The 22590-nt window shown below is 43.7% G+C and overlaps 1 protein-coding gene across 4 annotated transcripts in view; it reads right to left on the bottom strand.

Annotated features, from left to right (window-relative positions):
• Positions 1–22590, bottom strand: part of WDFY4 (WDFY family member 4) — a 300326-nt gene that overhangs the window by 40173 nt on the left and 237563 nt on the right. For all 4 annotated transcript variants that reach the window (XM_030940063.1, XM_030940062.1, XM_010382862.2 and 1 more), the window contains one exon: positions 485–527. In XM_030940063.1, the coding sequence (XP_030795923.1) occupies positions 485–527 (43 nt within the window). The remainder of the gene's footprint in view (positions 1–484; positions 528–22590) is intronic.

Genomic DNA, 22590 nt, shown 5'->3' on the forward strand with positions numbered 1-22590 from the left:
GTCCTCCATCACTGAGATCCGGTCAGGGAAATATCTCAGACATTTTGGTAAATTAGAAAAATAAGATCCCGGCCAGGCATGGTGGCTCACACCTATAATCCCAGCACTTTGGGTGGCTGAGGCAGGTGGATCGCCTGAGGTCAGGAGTTCAAGACCAGCCTGGCCAACATGGTGAAACCCTGACTCTAATAAAAATACAAAAATTTACTGGGCCTGGTGGCGGGTGCCTGTAATCCCAGCTACTTGGGAGGCTGAGGCAGGAGAATCACCTGAACCGAGGAGACAGAGGTTGTCGTGAGCTGAGATCACACCACTGCACTCCAGCTTGGGCAACAAGAGTGAAACTCCATTTCAAAAAAAATAAAAATAATAAATAATAAGATCCCTTCTTGGTTGATCCACACACTTCCTCTCCATCGCTGGGGCCTGGGCCATTCTCTGGTTTGCATTCCCAGAGGGCTTCCCTCTGGAGGAGCCACTGTACCTGCCACTTCTGCAGCATGGTCCTGTCGGAGCTGGGGTATCTCCTGTGGGACAGAAAACCATGGTGGTGACCAAATATACCAAGGCTAGAACACAAACAGGGGAGAGGTGGGGCTTGCCTGGGCTTCGTGGGGCCAGGGTGTTGAGGAAAGCTGTTGACATTGTTCAGGAGCAGGGGAGATTCTTTTCTACTCTGGGAGGAAGGAGAGTGCGGTGACAGAGTGGGGCCTGCTTCTGGTCAAGACCTGCTTGGTTCTGCCAGTTCCGCTCTGGGTGACCTTAGAATTGTGCGACCTGGGAACCTGGGCACCTGCTCGTTCAGCCCAGCAAACACAATTCTGAGGAGCTCCTCAGGGTTTGCTGGGGGCCTGCACTGAGCTTCACGACAAGACTGGGGCCTGTGGGCAACTTGGGGTGGAGCAGAGAAGAACAGAAGAACTTGAACGAAGCCAGTGAGGATTGTGGCGGTTACCCGGCCTGGCCTTATTGGGTTTAGCATGGGTGGACATACAGAGGACATCACATCAACCCCTTTATTCCCTTCCCGCCCAGGACAGGTGTCCACCTCTACTGGATGACTTCAAAGATGGAAAGATTATCTCTGAATCAGGACATCGTGGGTAGTTTAAGTTCTTCCTTATTTCCAGGGGTCATTTACACCCATCCTGCTTCATTTTTAACCAGATCTCTGTCCTTTACCCCCTAGAGGAGTTTCAGAAGTTTGAGCGCTACTACCAGGTGGCCTAGGGCCTTCCCTACCCCATGCTGCACAGCATCAGTACCTTGAGTTGCCTCATAGTCCTGCTTTGACTCTTCTCCCTTGGGCCAGCTCCACCCTACCCTGAAACCAGGCCCCCAGAGCAGGTGGCATAGAGGAGAGAGCCAGACGCACGTTCCAAGAGCTCATCCTCCATTAGGGGCTGGCAGAACAGCCTGCGGCTGGGCCTCCGGATACGGTGGGTTAGCCCCCAGACCAAAGGCTCTCAGCCGAGGGACTCATCTGGCTAAAGGCTGCACCCTCTCAGCCCTGGAAGGAGACTGGGGTCTTTGCCCATCCTCTTCTTCACCTGGCACTGTGGGGCTAGGTGTAGCCCTAACATGGCAGACATCTACGGAGGGCCTGTAGGTTAACCTGGGCCCCCGAGCTAATGCAGACACATCTCAAAATCCTGCTGCCTCTCCAAATTATCCCATGTGTTGCCTATTTGCAAAAACAGTTTTGAGGACATGGTAAAATGGGTTAGTGAGTGACTGAGGGATTTGATTCTTGAGTTAAGAAGCACTAGGCATACACAAGCCACAATGAGAAGAAAAATCACTTATCTGGGCAAGCTGGAAACACAGGTCTGCTGAAGGGTGTGGGCTATTTCTCAGGACAGGAGAAAAATAGTCTTGCTTAGCCGTTGCCAGGGGAGGCTCCTTGTGTATGGAATGTGTGAGCTGGGGAGATGCTGGGGGCAGAGTGTGGCAGGGGCAGAGTTGTTCAGTGAGAAGCCAAATACACTCCCTCTCTCCCCATTTATTTCTCCTAAGAAGCAAATCTGGATCAACCTGGACTCTACTTTTTAGACCCAGGTAGGGCATTAGAAATCCATGCAGAGACAGATGTACCCTTTCAAACCAGAGACACCCTGCTGGACTAACAGCTCATTAAACCTCTCTGCCATAACTGCCTATCACTCTTCATTTCCCTAACATGTGGAAATTCTGCATACAGTTCTAGACCTAATAATAACACTTAATTGTTTAACCTGTTAAAAAGTGTGAAGACTTTTTGCCTATTGTCTAACTTCCACAAGGGCCCAACGAAGTTACCATGATTTCCATTAACAGATGAAGATATGGAGGTGTGGGGCAAGGAGGTGGTGTACAGGCCAGGGCGGTGTAAAATTCATTGTTGGTGTCTACCCTCGGCCTGGCACAGAGCAGCCGGCATAAACACCGATACACTGACTGTTCAGAGCACCTGCCAGAACCAGACCTTGCTCCAGGGCCCTGACACTGAAGAAAACAAATGCAAACAAACAAAAATCTTCATCCTAGTGTATGAAAAGCCAGCTACCTGACAAACTAATCAGTGGCATATATTTGGCAGCATGACATTAAAAAATGAGCATTTGTAAATTGACCAGATTGTTATTGTACAAGCATGCCATAATATGAGGCTGTATATACGTTAAAACTCTGAAAGTTGGCTGGGCACAGTGGCTCATGCCTATAATCCCAGCACTTTGGGAGGCCAAGGTGGGCAGATCAACTGAGATCAGGAGTTCGAGACCAGTCTAGCCAACACGGCAAAACCCCATCTCTACTAAAAATACAAATATTAGCCAGGCGTGGTGGTGGGCGCCTGTAATCCCAGCTACTCAAACCTGGGAGGTGGAGGTCGCGGTGAGTCGAGATCGAGCCACTGCACTCCAGCCTGGGTGTCAAGAGTGAGATTATGTCTCAAAAAAAGAAAAACAAACTGAAGTTTATACAATACAAAGTTACTGCCAGTTGCCAAAATTATGAGTCCTTTCAATTTTCATTTTATTTTTTCTTTTTCTTTTTTTGAGATGGAGTCTCACTCTGTTGCCCAGGCTGGAGTGCAGTGGCGGGATCTCAGCTCACTGTAACTTCCGTCTCCCGGGTTCAAGCGATTCTCCTGCCTCAGCTTCCCGAGTAACTGGGACTACAGGTGCATGCCACCACACCCGACTAATGTTTTTGTATTTTTAGTAGAGACGGGGTTTCACTGTGTTAGCCAGGATGGTTTCGATCTCCTGACCTCATGATCCACCCCCCTTGGCCTCCCAAAGTGCTGGAATTACAGCTGTGAGCCACCATGCCCGGTCTGAGTGCTTTTAATTTTCATAAGGTTTTACGTACCTATATTTCAAAATGTATTTATCTTGTATATTTTCCTCTTTCAAATATTGATTTTATTCTTAGTGCTTTATGATTTTTATATTATTTAACTTCAATTTTAAATTATGTATTATATATATTCTAATTAGAAGTATACTGGGTAGTAGAATTTGAAGTAATTTTAAATTTTCTAGTCATCTTCATTCAGAAATTTATTTAAATCCATTTGCTGTCTAAATTAAATTATGTATTTTATTTTTTGGACTTAAAACATAATATGGTGATGGTTATGTATTCAAAAATGTTATAGTTAGCGTTCATTTAATGATTCGTTTTGTTTTCATTTCTAAGTTGAAGTCATTTTATTTTGCTTTTTTTGTACTTTCCAAAATTTTTACTACTTAAATTTAATTTTGGATTCGAAATTACTTATTTCACTTATTTGCTAATTAATTTATTTTCTAATTTATGACTAGGTGGAAAAATTTAGAGCATTTTAATTTCTTATTGCTACATATACATTTTCTAGTTTTTCTTCAATGCTTTATCATCTGTGTAATAATTTTCATACTTAATTTGTTTTCCTCATTTTCTCAATTTCTGGAAATTTAATGTAACAAAAAAAAAAAAAAAACTGACAAAAAAAAGAGACCATAGATGCACAAATAGATAATTGCAGCCTTATTCATGATAATGCCAGGCTGGAAACAGCAGGAAAAGCAAAGCACAAGGCTCACTGCTGTATGTTCATTCAGGATGCAGATTTCAGAAACTACACATCAGCATTTAATGACATATAATCAAGTGAGAGAATATGATTACAGGGCTGTATGATTTTATGAGTACTGTAGCTACTCTGATTTAACAGTGGAAAAAGGGTGCAAAGAGAAACAAAAGAGTAAGAAATAATTAAATTCAAATAAATAGGTGAAAGACAGCCCTCTCAAAAACCAAAGAGCAGAAAAAAAAATACTTGTACAAATTCAAAGAAAGGGGAGTGATGTTTCATGAATGCTATTAAAGTGAAATAGGTGTCTCTTTCAAGAGAAATGTGTGACTTTTTCCCTGTGTAGCCACATCCGCCTGGCCGTTGCCACGGACAGGGGCTCTGCCTTGATCCTCTCCCACTGACTGCTGGGTGAACCGGAGGAAAAGCCCAACTGCAGGAATCACAGCGGGTGAGCCCTGGGGTTCCCTCCTTGTGGCAGGCAAGCCAGCCTGTTGGGAAATTTGAGTGTCTTAGAGACCGTTTCAGCCTTGTGTCCTCTCACTTTGCAGGCTGGTGTCAAGACTGCTAATGACCTCCAGGTCCCAAGTCTCTTGTTGCTTGGTGACAAAGTTTCACAGTTGAGAAGGAGAAGCTGGGACTAGTAGGGTAAGTTTTGCTCGGGTGTCGGCCCTGCACTTATCAATTTACTTTAACTGTGCCAAACAACTGCTTGGATCTCTACTTTTTCTCTTTCTCCCCTTCTTTGAGTAAGCAGCTTTGGAAATGCCTGTTCTCCGAGTATGCTTTATTTACAAAGCCCAGACACCACCTAATGCATTATTTAGGAGAGGAGGAAGCTTGCCTGAGCCCCAGCCAGGAAGGGCAGCTAGCTGGGGCACAGTGGGCGTCCTCGGAGGCCAGGGCACAGGTGAGCCTGGGAAGGCAGGTGTGCGAGTCAGTGGCGCTTTGGGGATCACACGGGATCCTGTCTCCAACGTCTGGGTCTCCGTGGTGTTTTTGCTGCTCTACAGGCAGGTGGAGACGTGTTTGAACTGTTTGCTTTCACCCGACCAGTCACCCCTCTAAGGAAACTAAACTGTGACTGCTTGTTCATTCAGGAGGGTCCAGCCCAGCAGAACAAATCTGATTATTGTTTACTGTAATGGGGTTTGGAGAGCAATCTGTGTTTTAAGAAGTCTAGTGGTAAACTTTTTCTACAAGTTATCCTGAACACTAGAACCCACTAATAAGTGGTTAAGCCCTAGGCTGAGCTGGGCCTTGCAAAGGGGGATTCTTCATGGGACACACGGGAACACACTCCTCAAGTCGCAACTTTTATGACAGGTATAGTGGGAAAAGACAGGTCCTCTACTTAGAGTCTTTGTGACTCCACACAAGTTTCTCAGCCTCTCTGAGCCTCAATTGCTGTATCCCTCCAGTGGAGATGAAAATCGACGTGCCAGGCAGTTGTGACTCAATTGTAATGTCTATAAAATGCCTGGTCTGTAGTGGGTGGTCCACAGAATCCATACAAAGGGAGGAACCTCGTTTTATTGTGCTAAAAATTAGGTAGTGTCTTTGCTTTGCAAAGGGTCCAGCACATAATAAATTCTCCACGCATTTATCAACAACACGGAAGCTATGTGAACCAAGTATGGAATAACACTCCCGGCCAATGAAATGGGGACTCAGAAAGGTTAAAAAACTTGTGCAAAGTCACACATCTAGGAGGACAGAGCTGTGACAGGCCTGTAAGCTGGAGTGATCACATGCCTTCTGGGTTTGAGCCTTAGTCTCCAGGGGAGATGAGAGGCACTGAGACAGCTTCTGTCCACCCTGCAGGGCCCCTGAGCCCTGTGGTTGTCTGCAGATTGGTTTGTTAGTGCCTGGTGCTTGGTGCCTCCAGCTTCCGCTTGGGCCTCCAGTGGTCTCTCACTGTTGCCCAGCATCAAGAGTGACTTCAGGCCCTTTCTCCCTTCCTATCAGTGGAGAGATGAGAGAGTGAAAGCTAGGTGATGTTTCCAGGCCCCTGAAACCCTAGAACACAAGGTGTGCAACTGAACCACGCCCATGTGTACTCTGTTGTCAGCCCCATTGCCAACTCTCAGCCCATTGCCAATGCAATTCACTGCCAATTTTTCAGTTTCTGAGCTCCGTACTGGTATCATATAATGGAACTCATCTCAGCCCCTAGAACTGGGTCTAATAACACATGCATGCTTCTTTTTCGGGGAGGGATGAGCCATAAGAATGGGGCTTGACCTGACTAGGAAGAAAGTTTCCCACAGGATCTAACTCAGCTCCTGCCAGCATCTGCAGAACATGATGAGTCAGGAGCTTCCTGGGCAGCCAAGAGAGCCATTGGCAGCCAAGAGAGCCATCCGACATTGTAAAGCCAAGCTTGCATGGAGAAGCCAGATGGCGGCTAAGTCCATGGGAAAGGGCACCAAAGAGATTCTGGCTCCAGTCGAGGTATGTACCTTTGACTAGGCCCTGGGTGTTTCGTCTGTGAAGTGGAATGACCAGATTAAATGAGATGACACACATGAGGTACTTAGACTTTGTGCTGAGCAAAAGGAAGGAAAAGATACAGGAAGTGCTAGGCCCCTCTAGCAGTTCCAGCCTGCTCTTGAGTTTTCTCTTTGCCTGGTCCACATATACAATCTAGAAGAATGTTCCATCTACTCTGCTTCCACCACAGAGCCTGGATCCATATGGTCCCTCGTCCGCCATGCCCCACAGCACAGAATCCCATCCTCTCTTGCCTGCAGCTGGCCTGTCTCCATCACTCTCCTTCCCTGCCTCTGCTGCTTCCCTACAGCCAACGTTATCCTTCTAGAGGGCCTTATGTTGTCCCCTACCCATGAGCACACGGCCCACCTTGCGCTGCCCCTGCCCAGCTCTTCGCCCTCCCCTCCTTGACCTCCAGCTTACACCCTCTTCCTGTCAATTCTTTCCAAAATCCTTCAGTGTGGCTTCTTCTTAGTATTCTAGTTACAGCTCAGATGTCACCTTCTCAGAAAGGACCTCCTCACCCACCTCAGTCTGAGTTAGCAACATCCCCACCAATATGCCCTGTCTGATTTCGGCATTCTCTGTCACATCATCAGCTATTATTATTTGCAGAGCATTTACACCAACTGCAATGCTCCTTGTTTTTTTTTTCTCTCTCCCTCTTTTTTTTCTCTGTCTCCCTCCTTTTTTTGGTTTTGCTTTATTTGCTGTCTCTTGAAATGGTAGCTTCATGACAAACACAAAAGTATAGCCTTGCTCACTGCATATCCACTGACTTGACCCATAGTACAACTCCAGTAGGAATTGCTGGACAGACAAATGAATGGGGAGACTGGACTGTAGCCAGCTCTAGAGATTAAATGTGAGTATAGGGATAATTATATCTGTAAGTAGCTATTATTATATTTCTTTTTCTGTAATCACTAGTAATGTTATTATTAATAATTTGTCAGTGCTTGAAAGGTTGCAAAGACTTCATATTTGGGAATCAGCAAAGATTGTTCTCCAACTCCTCCATCTGAGATTCCTGACCAGTGGGGAGTGGCCGAGAGCAGCTGGTTTGAGGGAGGTGATGGAGACGGTGCAGTCTGGTGACTCCACCAGCATTCCCCACCAGCATCCACCTATGGTGGTAGAAGCCAGATGACTGTTTATTGAGTGCACACTGAACACTGGTCACCTAACATTTTTATCACCTCGTTCACTCGTCAAACAATGAGCAATTGACCAATCCATTTTGCAGAGCAATAAACTGGGCTCAGGCATGTTACGGGACTAAACCTGGGTTGGCAATGAAGGGGAGTGGGGCTCACTTCTATTTGCCTCACAGCTCCCATGCTCCCTGCAGCCTACCCACCTGCCTTTTCAGGCACAGCAGGAAAAAAAGGGATAGCTGGCATGACTAATGTGTGGGTGGCCATCCTATCTGGAAGCTGCCAGGGTGCTGCCCTGTCCTGACCACATCATTCTCAGCTCTCCTGGCAATAGTTATGCCTGTTTGCACAAAGTCCTAAGGAAAGCTATCTCTCTTATTGGGGGCAATGTCAAGTGCTTCAGTCATGATTTCAAATAAACCTGATAAAGATTCAAGGAGGAAAAGGAAATCTGAATTTAGGAAAAGTTTCTGCAGAAGAAATTTAGGATTAGACGTTGCAGCATTTTCTGAAAGACAAGGGTCTTCCATGCAAGCAGTGAGCCCAAACTACCCTTTTTCTCCACTAATCTGAAGCATTCTTTCAAAGAGTAGGCCAGTTTTCCCACAGTTCTTCACCTCTGGTTGGAGGTTGCAGGGAGAAAGTACAGCTTCTGCTTGACGTTTCCTCCCTACATTGCACCATAATATGGGCCACCCGCTCATAAGAGGCCACGTGTTGTTTATAGCACAGCCCTCCGTGGCTGGCTGAGGGTGGGCTGTCTCTGATAGAGTATCTCTGGAGGGAAACAGGAACAGCTGCCCTGGGCTGCCTGCTCCTCCCCCACTCTCAGTGGCCACCTCTTGCATTCCACTCTGTGACAGCATAAAGTGCCCACAGATGACCTAGTACAGCACTGGCTGCCTCAGGCAACCAGACTGTCAACCGGCTGCCCAATTCCTGTGTCTGCAGAGGTAGGGACACCTCTCAGGTATCCTCTATCTGCAACTGCCCCAGGCAAATCCAGCTCCAGTGAATAACCCCCACCACCACCCTGTCCTCTCCTGAATTCAGGTAATAGGAAAGGAAACGGAATCGTGTGTGTGTGTGTGTGTGTGTGTGTGTGTGCGCGCGCGTGTGTGTTTGGAGTGTGAGTGTGCATGCATGTGTGTGAATGTGTGTTTGTAACTTTGTTTTCTGGTTAGAAACAGATTTTATATCTGTTGCAGAGCATTTAAAAACTATGTAGACATATAAGAAGAAAAGTAAAAAGAGCCCAGGACCATCACCTCCAGAGAGCAGTGTTGCTGATATTCTTGGCGCTCTTTCTCTCCTCTTTTCTGGGTGTAGGGGTGCATGTGTGCCGGAGAACACAGGGCTCACACGGACAGATGTTTTTTCACTAACGTGACATCTTCAGGATTTTGCCTTTTGACATTTTTGGAAAATAATGTTTTGTTTTGTTTTAGTTTCTGTTTATTATTTCATTCTATGATTACACAGTAATTATTTCATCACTTGTCTATTGTTAGATATTTGGGTTGTTTCTAATTTTTTTTACTATTTTAAATGGCACCATCATAAGCATGTTTCTATCAAAAGTCTTATTCTTATTTCCTGAAGGGAGATTCTTAGAAGAGTCCTCTATGTGTTCTCCATAGCCTGGTCCCACCTCTTCTCAGAGTACCAGCCGTTTCCTTGCTTCATCTCGTCTCTTTGCCTTGGCTCCCATCCTTCTCCCCTTGGCCTAACCTAGGTAAGGTGGCTTCAAGTGCGATGCTACTGACCACTCTCCAGCCCCCTAGTGCACTTGTTCTCATGGTCAAACAATCCATCGTGCCATCATCTGCATCTATTTGGAAAGCATCTCTGTCTCCAAGAGGGTACACACTCAGTGACCAACAAATATTTTGTGTGCAAATGACAACCTGAGTTTTCCCGAGGGACCTCTCCCTTAAAACATATTCATGTACTGGAACTCTTTTAACAGTACATGTAAAAGCAGTGAGTCAAGTTGATTATGCAGCAGCTGACTCTCAGCTATGAATCTGGGACAAAGCTGAGAGCTGAGACCCTTTCTGAGGGCATGGAAATCGGGATTGACCTTGGAAGCACCTAGAATGTGTCTATTAAACTAGTATTGACCAAGGGCCTACTCTGTGCTAGGAACTGAGATGGACAAGTGGACAAGACAGGCCATGTGTCCTGGGGTAGGTGGGGGAGGGGAACGGGGGATAGATAGTAAATGCAAGCATAACAAGTAATGCATCATAAACTACATTTAGATGCCAGATGCTATGGAGGAGAAGTGCAGAGAAATAAGGGGCATCAGTGTGTGGGGGAAGGTCAGTCTGCATTATTAATTGGGGGTGGATGGAAGAAGAGGTGTCGAGTCTGATGCCACAGTCTGGACCCTGAGTGTCCACAGGAGGCCAAGGCTGTCAGCCCAGCCGGAAGAGGCTGTGGTGGAGCAGCTGGCTGGGAGCTGGGTTTGGGATAGGCAGGGTTTGAGATGCTTATCATCATCCAAGGAGAAATGCTAAGTAGGCAGTAGGCTAAGCAAGTCCAGAATTGGGGAGCAAGGTCTAGGCAAGAAGCAAACACTGGGGAATTGTTAGTGTATAGATCATATTCAAAGCAATGAGACTAGGTGGGCTCACCCCAAGGCAGTGAGTGTAGACCAGCACGATGAGTGTAGGCAGAGAGGAGAAGCAAGGGGCTTGGCCATGGCCCTTAGGGGGCACATGGCAGAGGCAGCCTCTAACCCACTCAATCAACTCCTTCCTATGCCTGGGCTATTTCCACTGCCCCCTGATGCCTACACTCACTGGCCTGGAGTGTAGGTCCAGGACATGGTAGCTTCCTGCTGGAGCCCAGAGGCTATGAGACCAGTCCAGTGCAATCCCATGCCTGGTACCAACCTCAGGACTGGGTTTCTCCTGTTTATTTACTTACCTTTTATTATGCCTCCTCCCACCCTCCCTTCCTTTCCTCCTTCCTTCTTTCTTCCTCTGTCCTCCTCCTCTCCTTCCTCTTGTTGTCCATCCCCTCCTCTCTGCAATGAGGCCTTTCCACTGGATGTTTCCTCCATCTGAAATCCTCTGCCTGAATTCTCACTTTCTCTGCTCTCTCCTCAGGTATCATCTGCTCAGGCCCCAAAGAGGGCCCTCCTGGCCTCCCCTTTCTAAAAAAGCACATCTTCCAAGTCTTCTCTTCTACTCTATGTCTCTATCCTGACTCTTTCTTTTTTTTTTTTTTTGAGATGGAGTCTTGCTCTGTCACCCAGGCGGCAGTGCAGTGGCGTGATCTCCGCTCACTGCAAACTCTGTCTCCAGGGTTCATGCCATTCTCCTGCCTCAGCCTCTCCAAGTAGCTGGGACTACAGGCGCCTGCCACCACGCCCAGCTAATATTTTTTGTATTTTTAGTAGAGATAGGGTTTCACCGTGGTCTTGATCTCCTGACCTTGTGATCCGCCCGCCTTGGCCTCCCAAAGTGCTGGGATTACAAGCATGAGCCACCGCGCCCAGCCTATCCTGACTTTTTCTAACATCCATCATCTTATTTTTGCTTGATTCTTCTTCTAGAATGTGAGCAGGACCTTCACTTTGTTTGCTGCCTGGAACAGTGCCTCGTTCATAGCAGGTTTTCAACAAATACTGTTGATGAGTGAATGACTTCAAAGGACCATGGGAAGTTCAACTGTGTCCTTAGAGTTGACCTTCAGCATTCTTCTTCGCAGTCATTTCACACCTTCCCAGGTGGTAGGCGGTCAGCAAAGCTGCCGCAGAGCTGCGAGCTGTCCTGCACCAGACAGGGTGCTACAGTGGACTCTGGGCTGTGTCGCCAGTTGGCTCTCACTAGAACTAGAGGGTGTGCAGTGCAGAAAGAACTCCATGTGAGGAGATGCCCCAGCATGATATGAGGGGGCCTGTGCAGCTCAAAGGAGCAATGTGTTGTCTTCCCCCCAGGATAAATTAACTGAACCCTGCACTCAGGGAGGCGGGGGTCACAATCCATAAGGACGCTGGGCTGCAGGGTCTGAATGGGGTTTCTACTGGGCTGGCACATGGAGTCCAGGTTCCCCAGTTGGTCAATCATGTGGTCCCATCCATGCTGCTGCCTCCTGTGCCAACCCCCACCAACACACACACACACACACACACACATACGTCAAAACCAAAGCCTCCAAGGGCCATGCGTTGCCCTCCCCTGACCTTGGGGAAGCAGCCACTTTTACATCCTCTTTACAGGAGTTCAAGCTGAAGCTTGTGGGATTCAGGAGACCATCCAGGGTCATGGGAAAGGTAAACGGGGGGCTGGGCACACCCACCACAGCCAAAGTCCTGGCACATTTCCCCTGCCAAGCTGCTTCTCTGAGGCCCAGTTTCCTAATCTGCGGGAGGAGAGGAGCTGTGAGGAGAAAACAGAATAACACCTGTCTGGCAATAGCAGCGCTTAAAGCACATTGGGTGGAATGGAATCACTGCTCACCTCATGGGCTTCAAAGGGGCCAGGTCTGCCTTTGGTTCTTTGACTTTTGCTTCTGTTGAGGTTGGTTTGTGTGTTTTGAACGTAGGGTGGATGAACAAGCCATTTCTAGTCTGTTACACTAATCATCTTAATATTTTATTTTAATTGTAAGCCACCTATTCCCTTTTGTTCCTTTAACAAATCCAATTAAAACAGAGTACATCCAGAATTACAAAATAGATGCTATTAAACCAATAAGAAATCATAATCTTTTGTTATTGAGCCATGTGACCTCCTGGGAACTTTTGCTCCAAATAAAAGCTGAATTCTTATTATCCGCTAGGGGAAAGGGGGCAGTTTGACAGCTAACAGCTTTCCAGGCAGCACATGTGCAGAGCTATGCTGGTGCTAAGGATAGAGAAGTAAATAATACTAGGGGCAGACAAAGCTATAAATGCATAATATCCCAGTAAGACACTTAGAGCTGGGTTGATCAAATTAACCAGATAATTGCCAAATGAAGTGAACCTGAGAAATTTTTATACAGACACTCCATTTGCTACTTTATAGGCATGAGGTTGGAAGTTTTGATGTAATGGGAAGAACATACCCCACAGAAGTGCTGGAATAAGGTGGCTGTGTGAGCTTGGACAAACTCCTCACACAACTTCCCTCCCCACACCACCCAGAATAGGAGGGATATTCCTACCACAAAGGAGAATGGTACGGATGACTGAAATGGCAAAGGAGAGGTCACTTTATGAAGACACAGGCATGATGTACCTCTTAGCGTGGTTCTGAGGATGTTTAGGGGCAGCGGGGAGGGTGCTCGGGGGAGCATCATTTGACCAGCACATAGAGACAGCTGCTGTTTGGCAACAGCAGAAGTACCTTATGAGAGGTTAGACTTTCAAGTGAGCTCACATGGTAAAAATCAAACTTCTGGTGGTCTGGATACAGCCACCCCGATTCAGGGGCACTACAGCAGCCCGTAGCCCTCCAGGGCAAAGAGGTCACTGCCTCTCTGGTGAGTACCAGGGAATGCAGTTGACTGATGTCCCTGGGCGATGCTACATGAAAACCCTGTGTCTTTGCACTCTTGACTCACACTCCATGTGGCAAGGCATTCACATTGCATTGGGCCTGCAGGGACTGGAGGAACTGAGAAACAACCAGGTCCTGCCTCCATTGCCACTCACTTGGGGACACATGCCTATGAAGTGAACTGGCTCGTGGCATTATGTGTGCCCCATAAACTGTTTCTCTTTCTCTCTTTCATTGTCAATTGCTAAGCTCTTACAGTTAAATGACTCCATTAATGCTATTAAAATATCAGTAACATTCATACTATTTGTACATATTTAGATATATACCCACATATATATGGTACATCTATGAAAATGAATATCCTGCATATTGGCCCCTGGACAGTGAAGTGAGCAGGCAATGGGTCACGCTGAAGCAATTTCTTCAAGAACCTTATTTGCCTGTGGTCAGTTCCTCCAAAAGGCCAGTGGAACATCTGCATTACTGAACCTCTGCAGGGATTTTGGCTAAGGCTGCCTCTCTGTCTCCTCACTCTGTTGAGTTGGCTGGCTGCTTCAGCCAGAGTGCACACCGTTCTTCATTTAGCAGACTCTCAAGGGGTGACATTGCAGTTCCCAGGCCAATCCATGCCAAATTAGAATGGACTTGAGCAAGTGTCTCATCACCCAGAGTTCTGGGGACTCTGACATTCCTTGGTTCCAATGTCCGAGATTCCAGCAAAACAGGAATACCCTTCCTGAGGCCTGGGGCCATGGGGGGCCAGTGGCCTTCCTTAACCTCCTGTGCAGAAGTGGGTGTGGCTTTCAGCCTGAGAGTCGTAGGATTCCAGGATGGCTTCCTCTCCTTGGAGGCAGTGGGGGCCAGCAATGTACCCCCAGGATGAGGCATTTGCCACTGCTGGAGCACAGGCAACAGAGGGAGGAGAGAGAGAGGTGGCACTGTGTATAGAAAGATTGTACACCAGCTTGCGCATCAGACACATCAAGGTTTGACTTTGACTGTACTCTTTGCTGCCTGTGTGACCTTGGGGAAGTCACTTAACTTCTCTGATCTCAATTCTTTTATGGTAAAAATAAGGTTGATATTTTGCATAGCTGACCTGGAGATTAAACATACATGAAGGACCCAGCAGCATGTTTGAGGCAATTACTTTGATACCATGAGTGAATGATAGAGAGGGGCTCTTGACATTGGCAGTATTTCCAAAATTGATGTCAGAAGTCCCCCCAAACCGTGGAGTCCCTGTAAGATTCCAGCCCCTGCTTCTGCATCTCTCCTGCCATCATCCCTCCATCAGCTCTGCCCAGAGTGTGGTGGAGCTATTGCTGTGAGCTGCACTGTCATCTCTGTACCTCTAATCTGTCCCTTTCTAGCAATCTGTCCTTCTGCCCACAGGGAAGCAGGGCTCACATTGGGGCAGTTAGCGGAAAAAACAAAAACAGTTTATGTTTATACTCCCAAGGAAGCTATATTCCTAAATCCAGGTAACACTGCAGAACAAGTAGCACAGTACACAGTTTCTGGCCCAGAATGATCTTTGGACAAGGGGTAATTCTCCAAGCTATGCCCGAGTCAAAAGTTCATGCTGATTTCAGAAGCCTGCCCGGAGGTTCTCAACACACCCATTACAGACACAGGACTCAGAATGACAGTGCAGGTCTCCACCTCCCATGGATTTCATCTGTGAAGATACAGCTCCACCTCTCTTTAGAGGGAGCATGACCATTCTGGGAAGGGGCAGAGGACACAGAGAGTGATCTGAAGCCACTCGGGAGGTCACAGTTACATGAGCTGGCCTGTTACATGCCCAGTAAATATAAGGGTCGGGAGAGAGGACAAATGCAGTTACTTTTGAATGAGTGAGTTGTTGAGGGAAGTTTGTATCATTTCCTCTTAAGGGATGACCCACAAGTGAAAGATATTTCTCATCCACATGACATGAAACTTCCTATAAAGCTAGTCCCAAATACTGGCTGTGAAACGTCAGTGCCTTTGGGGGTTTCAGTTCCATGTGTCTATCCTGTATCTCAATGGGTCAGTTGAAAGAATGAAATTATTATTGTGAGATTGTGTTGGCAAGCTATTATTATTGTGAGATTGTGTTGGCAAGCTATTTAGGGATGTCAGATATATGGAAACAAAGTCAGTCTTGCTTAAAATTGTAGTCAAAGATACTTGAGTGTGAAGCACCGGACAAATTCTAGTATCATAATGACAAGGGTCTTACAACTGGAAATGCTTGCAAATATTTGGATGACATTAATATATTGGTTGCCATTACTTTTTTAATTTAGATATCCATGGGGTGTCCCACCATGCTGTTTGATTCACAATGACTAGAGAGAAAAAATTAATTAGAAATTAAAGTCAAACCAACTGGTCCACTTTTTCCAAAGTATAAAAACCAATTGTACAAGAACAAAAAGACACAGTACATTTAGAAACCTCTTATATTTGAGCTGCTAAGCTGTTCAAGTGGAATTAAATCTATTATCCATCAAACCACACGTAAATGCATCCATTCATCTGTCTATTCACCCATCTATCTGCTTATCCACTTACATCTTTCTATAACTATCAGCTTCCCTTGTGTGGGTTGATCCCACTCTGACATTTCAAGAATTCTATGAAATGATACTAGGCCATCTAGCCAGTTTGAAACAGATGATCAAAAGATCATCTGTTTCTCCCTTCTTTTGCAAACTCTTACCCTGGGTAGGAAGTGGCTCCATAGAGTTGGATAAGACAAGGCCCATCCCTGGTCTCTGGGGGCTCTGAGATGGGGCTTCTGGCACTGGGTCTGCTTCTAGTCGTACTGGGCAGCTTAGGGGGTCAGGATGGACCCTGAGCCACACAACACACTCTGCCTTCTATAACTGAGAGCAAGGGTCCCTGCCAGGGTCGGGTGGCCCCAGGGGGAAGCGCAGAGAGGGTGGAAGTTCACCATGCCCCATCTGGCCCCAGGGCTGCCTAGGGACCCAGACTCCCTGGGGAGGTGAAGTACATTATCCCACTCAGCCCTCACTTTACCTTGAGGTGATTAATGGGCAGGCTTGGAGCCAAAGGGCCCTTTGGAGAGAGGCTCCTTAATGGAGGAGTTCTCTGTAGCCAGCTCTGCGCTGCTCATCACCATTCATCAGAGCTGGGAGGGCTTCTTCTCACAGTGTGGGTGGGCTGTGGGCAGCAGGCACAGCTGGGCCCAATTGGCTGGATCTCCTGTCTGCTGGAAACACCCCTTCCTGTCCAGGATTCTTTCTAACCCATGCTCAGTGTGTTTGGACTCCCTGAGCTGAATTTTATCTTACATAGTAGAAGAAAACCAAAAGGCAGCCCAGGTTTTCAGTGTTTAGGGGATTCTGGTGGCCAGAATCAGTGAAGATCTAGATTTGAACTATTTCAACTTGAGGACCGGGCCTCTTTACTGTTTATCTGTGTTGCTCAGAGGCTTGATAAATGGTAGGCACTCAATATGCTCATACAGTGAGTGAACAAATGAATGAATGCTTGAGTAAGCACATGGACTTAGCTTAAATCAGTCCCAAAGGACTAATAATGACCACAGAGAAATGAAAATTTACTGATTGTTTAGGCCCACGGGATAGGGTCACCAGAACTATGTGATTATTGGGATATATATATATATATATATACTAAAACTATTTGTTATTTATCTGAAGCTCAAATTTTACTGGGGATTCTGCAATTTTATTTGCTAAATCTGGCAAATCTACCATGAGGAGAAGCCATTGATAAACATCAGATGAGTGCATAGACTTCCCTAATCTCAATTCATCTCTTGTTAATGAAGATTTCAACTCAAGCAGAGCAGACAGTTTTTCTGACATGCCAGCTTGTGAACAGCTGTTCCCTGTGGAACACATCCCCCTGGTGCATATACCAGGGAGACATACACATTGGACCACAGTGGTGCCCAGATGGTACCTATCTGGATGCCTTTTCAGGGGCAGAACTGGGTTGTGTGGGGGCGTAACAAAATCACAGACTTCCAACGTGGGACGAGCCAGCAGGCACAATGAGAGGAACAGAAGTAGAATATGGAGTCCCAACCATTTTGTAAAGTTTTTTCAAAAACAATTTTTAAAAAGTGTGTCTACAGTAAAATTGCCTCTTTGGGCACAGTTCTCTAAGCTTTAACAGATGTACAGATTCATGTAACCACCATCACTGTGGGGGTGCAGGCAGTGACACCAACCCAGAAAACTCGCTTGTGCCTTTCCCTTCTAGTCAAGCCTTTCCCCAACCCCTAATCCCTGCAACCACAGATTTGTTCTGTACCTAAAGTTATGGCTTTTTCAGAAGGTCACATAAATGGAATCATTCCATTCATGTAGACTTTTGAGACTTTTTTTATTAGGCAAAATGCTTTAGGGTTCATCCAAGTGGTTGCATGTATCAGTAGACTTTGTGTTTAGTAGTATTCCATTACCACAGTCCTCACTTACCTGCAGGTTATATGTTCTAAGACCCCCATTGAATACCTGAAACCACTATAGTATACTATGTTTTTCCTGTAGGAAAACTATGATAAAGTTTAATTTATGAGTTAGGCACCGTAAGAGATGAACAATGATAATTCATCATAAAATAGAACAATTTCAACAATATACTGTTCTCAACTTCACAGATAGAAGATTCATTCTTGCTGTAGATGTTAGCAACCTCAGCATACGATTTGTTTTTTTCCCCAAGTCAAGAACTTTCACCTTTTCACTTAAAGGAAGCACTTTAAGGCTTCTCTCTCTTTGGCCTATCTGAGCTACCAGCATCACTACTCACTACCAGGACAGCTACTGAGTGATGAACGGGCAGCTAGCATTTACAGAGTGAATCCACTGGAAAAAGAGATGATTCAAGTCTGGGTGGGATGTAGCAGGATAGCCTGAGATTTCCTCATACTACTCAGAACAGTGAGCAATTCAAAATGTATGAATTTCTTATTTCTGGGGTTTTCCATTTAATATTTCCAATCTGGGGAACTAAAAATGTGGAAATGGAAACAGCACATAAGGGGACTACTGTACAGTATTAGGAATCCACCCATTGAAGGATATTTATTATTTTTCTGTTTGGGGCAATTATGAATAGAGCATCTATAAACACATGTGAACAGGTTTCAGTGTGAACATGGACTTTTACTTTTCTAGGGTAAATACTTAGTCGGGGAAATGCCAGATGATATAATAACTATATGGTTAATTTTGTAAGAAATTTCCAAAGTGTTTCCCAAGAGGCTGTACCATTTTGCATTCCCATCAGCAAGGAATTAGAACTCTAGTTGTAGTATCTCCTTGCCAAAACTTTGCACTATCGATTTTTGTGTTTGTACATTTCTATATTGAAATGTATCTTTAAATCTTCTGGACATTAAAAAAAAATTGTATTGCTTGCTTTCTTACTGTTAAGTTGAAAAGATCCTTATAGATTTTGGATACCAGGTATCTATGATATATATGATTTGTACTGTTTTCTTCCAGTCTGTAGCTTGTCTTTTCACGCTCAACATTTTTTTTCACAGAGCTCTTAATTTTGTTCAACTTGTTAATACCATCTTTTGTAAATTGTGCTTTTGCATTTACTCAAAGTCATGAAGATTTTCTCCTTCATTTTCTTTTCAAAGTTTTATAGTTTTACATTTTACATTCAAATCTGTGATCCATTTTGAGTTAATGTGAGTTAATTAGGCCAAGGTTTAATTTTTTGCATATAAATAATCAATTTCAACACCATTTGTTGAAGAGTTCATTGTTTCTCCATGGAACATCCTTTGACCTTTTGTCAAAAATCAATTGACCATTTGGCCATGTTTGTCTAGATCTATTTCTGGACTCTATTTTTTGTTCCATTGACCTATCTACCTGTTCTATCACCAATAATAGCACATGCTGTAACTATATGGTAAATTTTAAAATTGGGACGCATAATCCTCCAACTCTATTATTGTTTTTCAAAATTATTTTCTATTTCTAGTTTCTTTTCCTTTCATATAAATTTTAAAATCTATTCATCCATATATGTAAATAATCCTGCTGTAATTTTGATTAGACCAATTTGGGGAGAGTTGACATTAAGTCATCCAATTCATGAGCATGGTATGTTTCTCCATTTATTTAGATCTTCTTTGCTTTCTTACATCAGCATTTTATAATTTTCATTATAAAAATCCTGCAAATTTTGGTTACTTATGTGAAATATAGAAGTATTTTATTGTTTGGAGCATTATTATTTTTCATAATTCAGTTTCCAATCGTTAATAGCTTGTATATGGAAATGCAATGGGAGTTTTGTGTGCTAACCTTGTATCCTATGACCTTGCTAAACTCACTTATTAGTTCCAAGACTGTTTTTTAAATTCTGTGGGATTCTCTATGTGGACAATCATGACATCTGTGCATAAGAACAGTTTTATTTCATTCTTTTCTGTCTGTATGCCTTTATTTTTTTGCATTCTTGCACTGGTTAGAATTTCCAAAGTAATATTGAACAGACATAGTGAGAGTGTGCTGTCTTGTCTTATTCCCAAACTTCAGACGAGAACCTTCAGTCCTTCACCAAGTATGATATTAGCTCTAGCCTTTTTGTGGATGTCCTTTAGCCAGATAAGGAAGGGCCTTTTTGTTATCAGTTTGCTGAGAGTTTTTAATCACTAGCAGATGTTAAATTTGTCAAATGGTTTTTCTGCGTCAATTGATAAGATCTTTTTTTTCTTTTTAGTCTGTTAATATGGTATGTTACATTAACTGACTCCCATGTATTGAGTAATTTTGGGTTGTCATTTATATACTTTTTACATGTTATTGAATTCAATTTGCTAATACTATGTTGAGGATTTTTATAACTATGTTCATGAAGAATATTGATCTGAAGATCTCTTTCTTATATTGTTTTTGTGTGATTTTAGCATCACAGTAATGCTGACATCAGAAAATAAGTTGAGAATTGCTCTCTACTCTATTTTTTTTGAAAGAGATCATATCAACTTGCTAGTATGTCTTCGCAATTGATTGAATGTTTGTGTCCCCCAAAAATCTGTGTTGAAACTGTAATCTCCAGTGTGATGGTATCAGAAATTGAGGCACTTAGATCATGAGGAAATTAGATCATGAGGGTGGAGACTTCATAAATGGATTTATGCCCTTACCAAAAGGGGCCCCAGATAATTGTTTTGCTCTCTTTCTACCATGTGAGGACACAGCAAGAAAACATCTATGAACCAGGTAACATGCTCTCACCAGATGGCAAATCTGTCAATGACTTGATTTGGACTTCCCAGCCTCTGGAACAGTGAGATATAAATTTATGTTGCTTACAAGCCAAATAGTCTATGGTACTTTGTTTTAGTATCCTGAGTGGACCAAGACAGTCTTCTTTAAATGTTTGACAGAGTTTAACGATAAGACCACTGGGCTTCGGGTTTTCTTTTTTGAAAGGTTTTCAACCACGAATTCCATTTCTTCAATAAATGGAGGTCTATTTGGGTTTTCATTCCTTCACAAATATTTAGTAATTTTTAGTTGATCTTATCTAAGTTCCTCTTTTTTTTTTTTTTTTTTTTTTTTTTTTAGAGTTGTTTGTACTGTTCTCTTACTATCCCTTTAATGCCTGTAGGATTTAGTAAATCCTCCCTTTAACTCCTGATATTTGTAATTTGGCTTCTCTTTCTTTTTTTTTTTTTTTTAATTGTCAGTCTGGCTATCTGTTTCATTAATCTTTTCAAAGAACCGGCTTATACTTTTTTGTACAATTTCAACTCTTTAAATTTGTTAAGGCTTTTTTCATGACCCAAAATATAGTCTGTATTGGTGGATATTCCACATGTACTTGAAAAGAGTTTGTATTCTGCATTTGCTGGGTAGAGTGCTTTATATATGCTTTATATATTCAGATTCAGTTGGTCGGTGGTAATAGTGAGTTATTCTATACTAGCAGTTCTCATATCCAGGCAATTTTGCTCCTCAGTGGACATTTGGCAATGTCAAGAGACATTACTGATTGTTACAACTAGTGGGCAGCTATTGGCAACCAGTGGGTAGACTCTTCCGGCCTTACTCTGCTAAACATTCTACAATGCACAAGACAGGTCTTCCCCCAAGCCCCATAGCCATCCCACCCCTGCTGACAACAAATAATTATCTGGTCTAAAATGTCAATAGAGCCAAGGTTGAGAAACCCTTTTCCTTGCTGATTTTCTCTCTACCTGTTCTATTGACTGCTGAGAGACAAGTATTGATGTCTCCAATTCTAATGGTAAATTTATCCATTCTCCCTTTCAATTTTATGTCTTTGCTTCATTTAAATTGAAGCTCTGCTATTAGGTACATACACATTTAGGATTTTTTTGTCTTATTGGTTAAATGCTCATTTTATTAATAAGTAATGGTCTTACTTCAGGTAAATTTTCTTATTCTGAAATATGCTTTATCTGACATTAATAAAGTCACTACATCCTTCCTTTAGTGTTTGCATAGTATGTCTTTTTACATTCTTTTAGTTCAACTCACTGTTGCTTATTTAAAGTATATATTTTTTATAGACAACATACAATTGGGTCTTTCTATTTTGTAATCTATCCTGATAATTGTGTCTTTTAGTTGGTGCGTGTAGGTCGCTTCCATTTAATGTAAGTATTGCTTTGTTTGGATTTCAGTCTATCATTTTAATAGTTGTTTTCTGTTTGCCCCCCTGTTCCCTTTTCCTGCCTTCTTTTGTATTATTTGAATTTTTAAACTCGGTTTTATTCTCATTTATATATTTAGTTTTTTACTATTTACTATATCTTTTTATATATTGCTTTAGTGATTGCTCTGAGGATTAAAATACACATACTTAACTTTACAGCCTACTTAGAATTAATCTTTTACCACTTCAAAAGCAGTGTAAAACTCTTACCACCATATAGGTCTCGCTAACTTCCCCATTATGTAGTAGTTGTCTTATGTATGACATCTACATACTTTGACAACTCCATCACACAGTGTTACTTTTCTTTCAATCACATACATATTTTAGGGGTATTTAGAAGACAAAAATACTCCACATTTACTCAGATATTTAGCATTTTCATTGCACTTCCTTTATCCTCAAAGTTCTGAGTTCCTCTCTAGTACAGTTTCCCTTTCACCTGAAGAACTTCCTTGGGCATTTCTTTTACAGCAGCTTAGTTAGTGGCAAAAACTTTTATTTTTCACTCATCTGATAATATCTTTATTTTGCCTTCATTTATAAAGCACACTGTCACAGTCTGGGTTGACAGTTCTTTTCTTTCAGCACTTTAAAAAAGATGTTTCCAGCACCTCTGGCCCCTGTGGTTTCTGATGAGAAACCTGCAGTCATTCCTATTGCTGTTCCCCTGTGGGTGATGTGT

Source organism: Rhinopithecus roxellana, chromosome 11, assembly GCF_007565055.1.
Source record: "Rhinopithecus roxellana isolate Shanxi Qingling chromosome 11, ASM756505v1, whole genome shotgun sequence".
NCBI lineage: Eukaryota > Metazoa > Chordata > Mammalia > Primates > Cercopithecidae > Rhinopithecus > Rhinopithecus roxellana.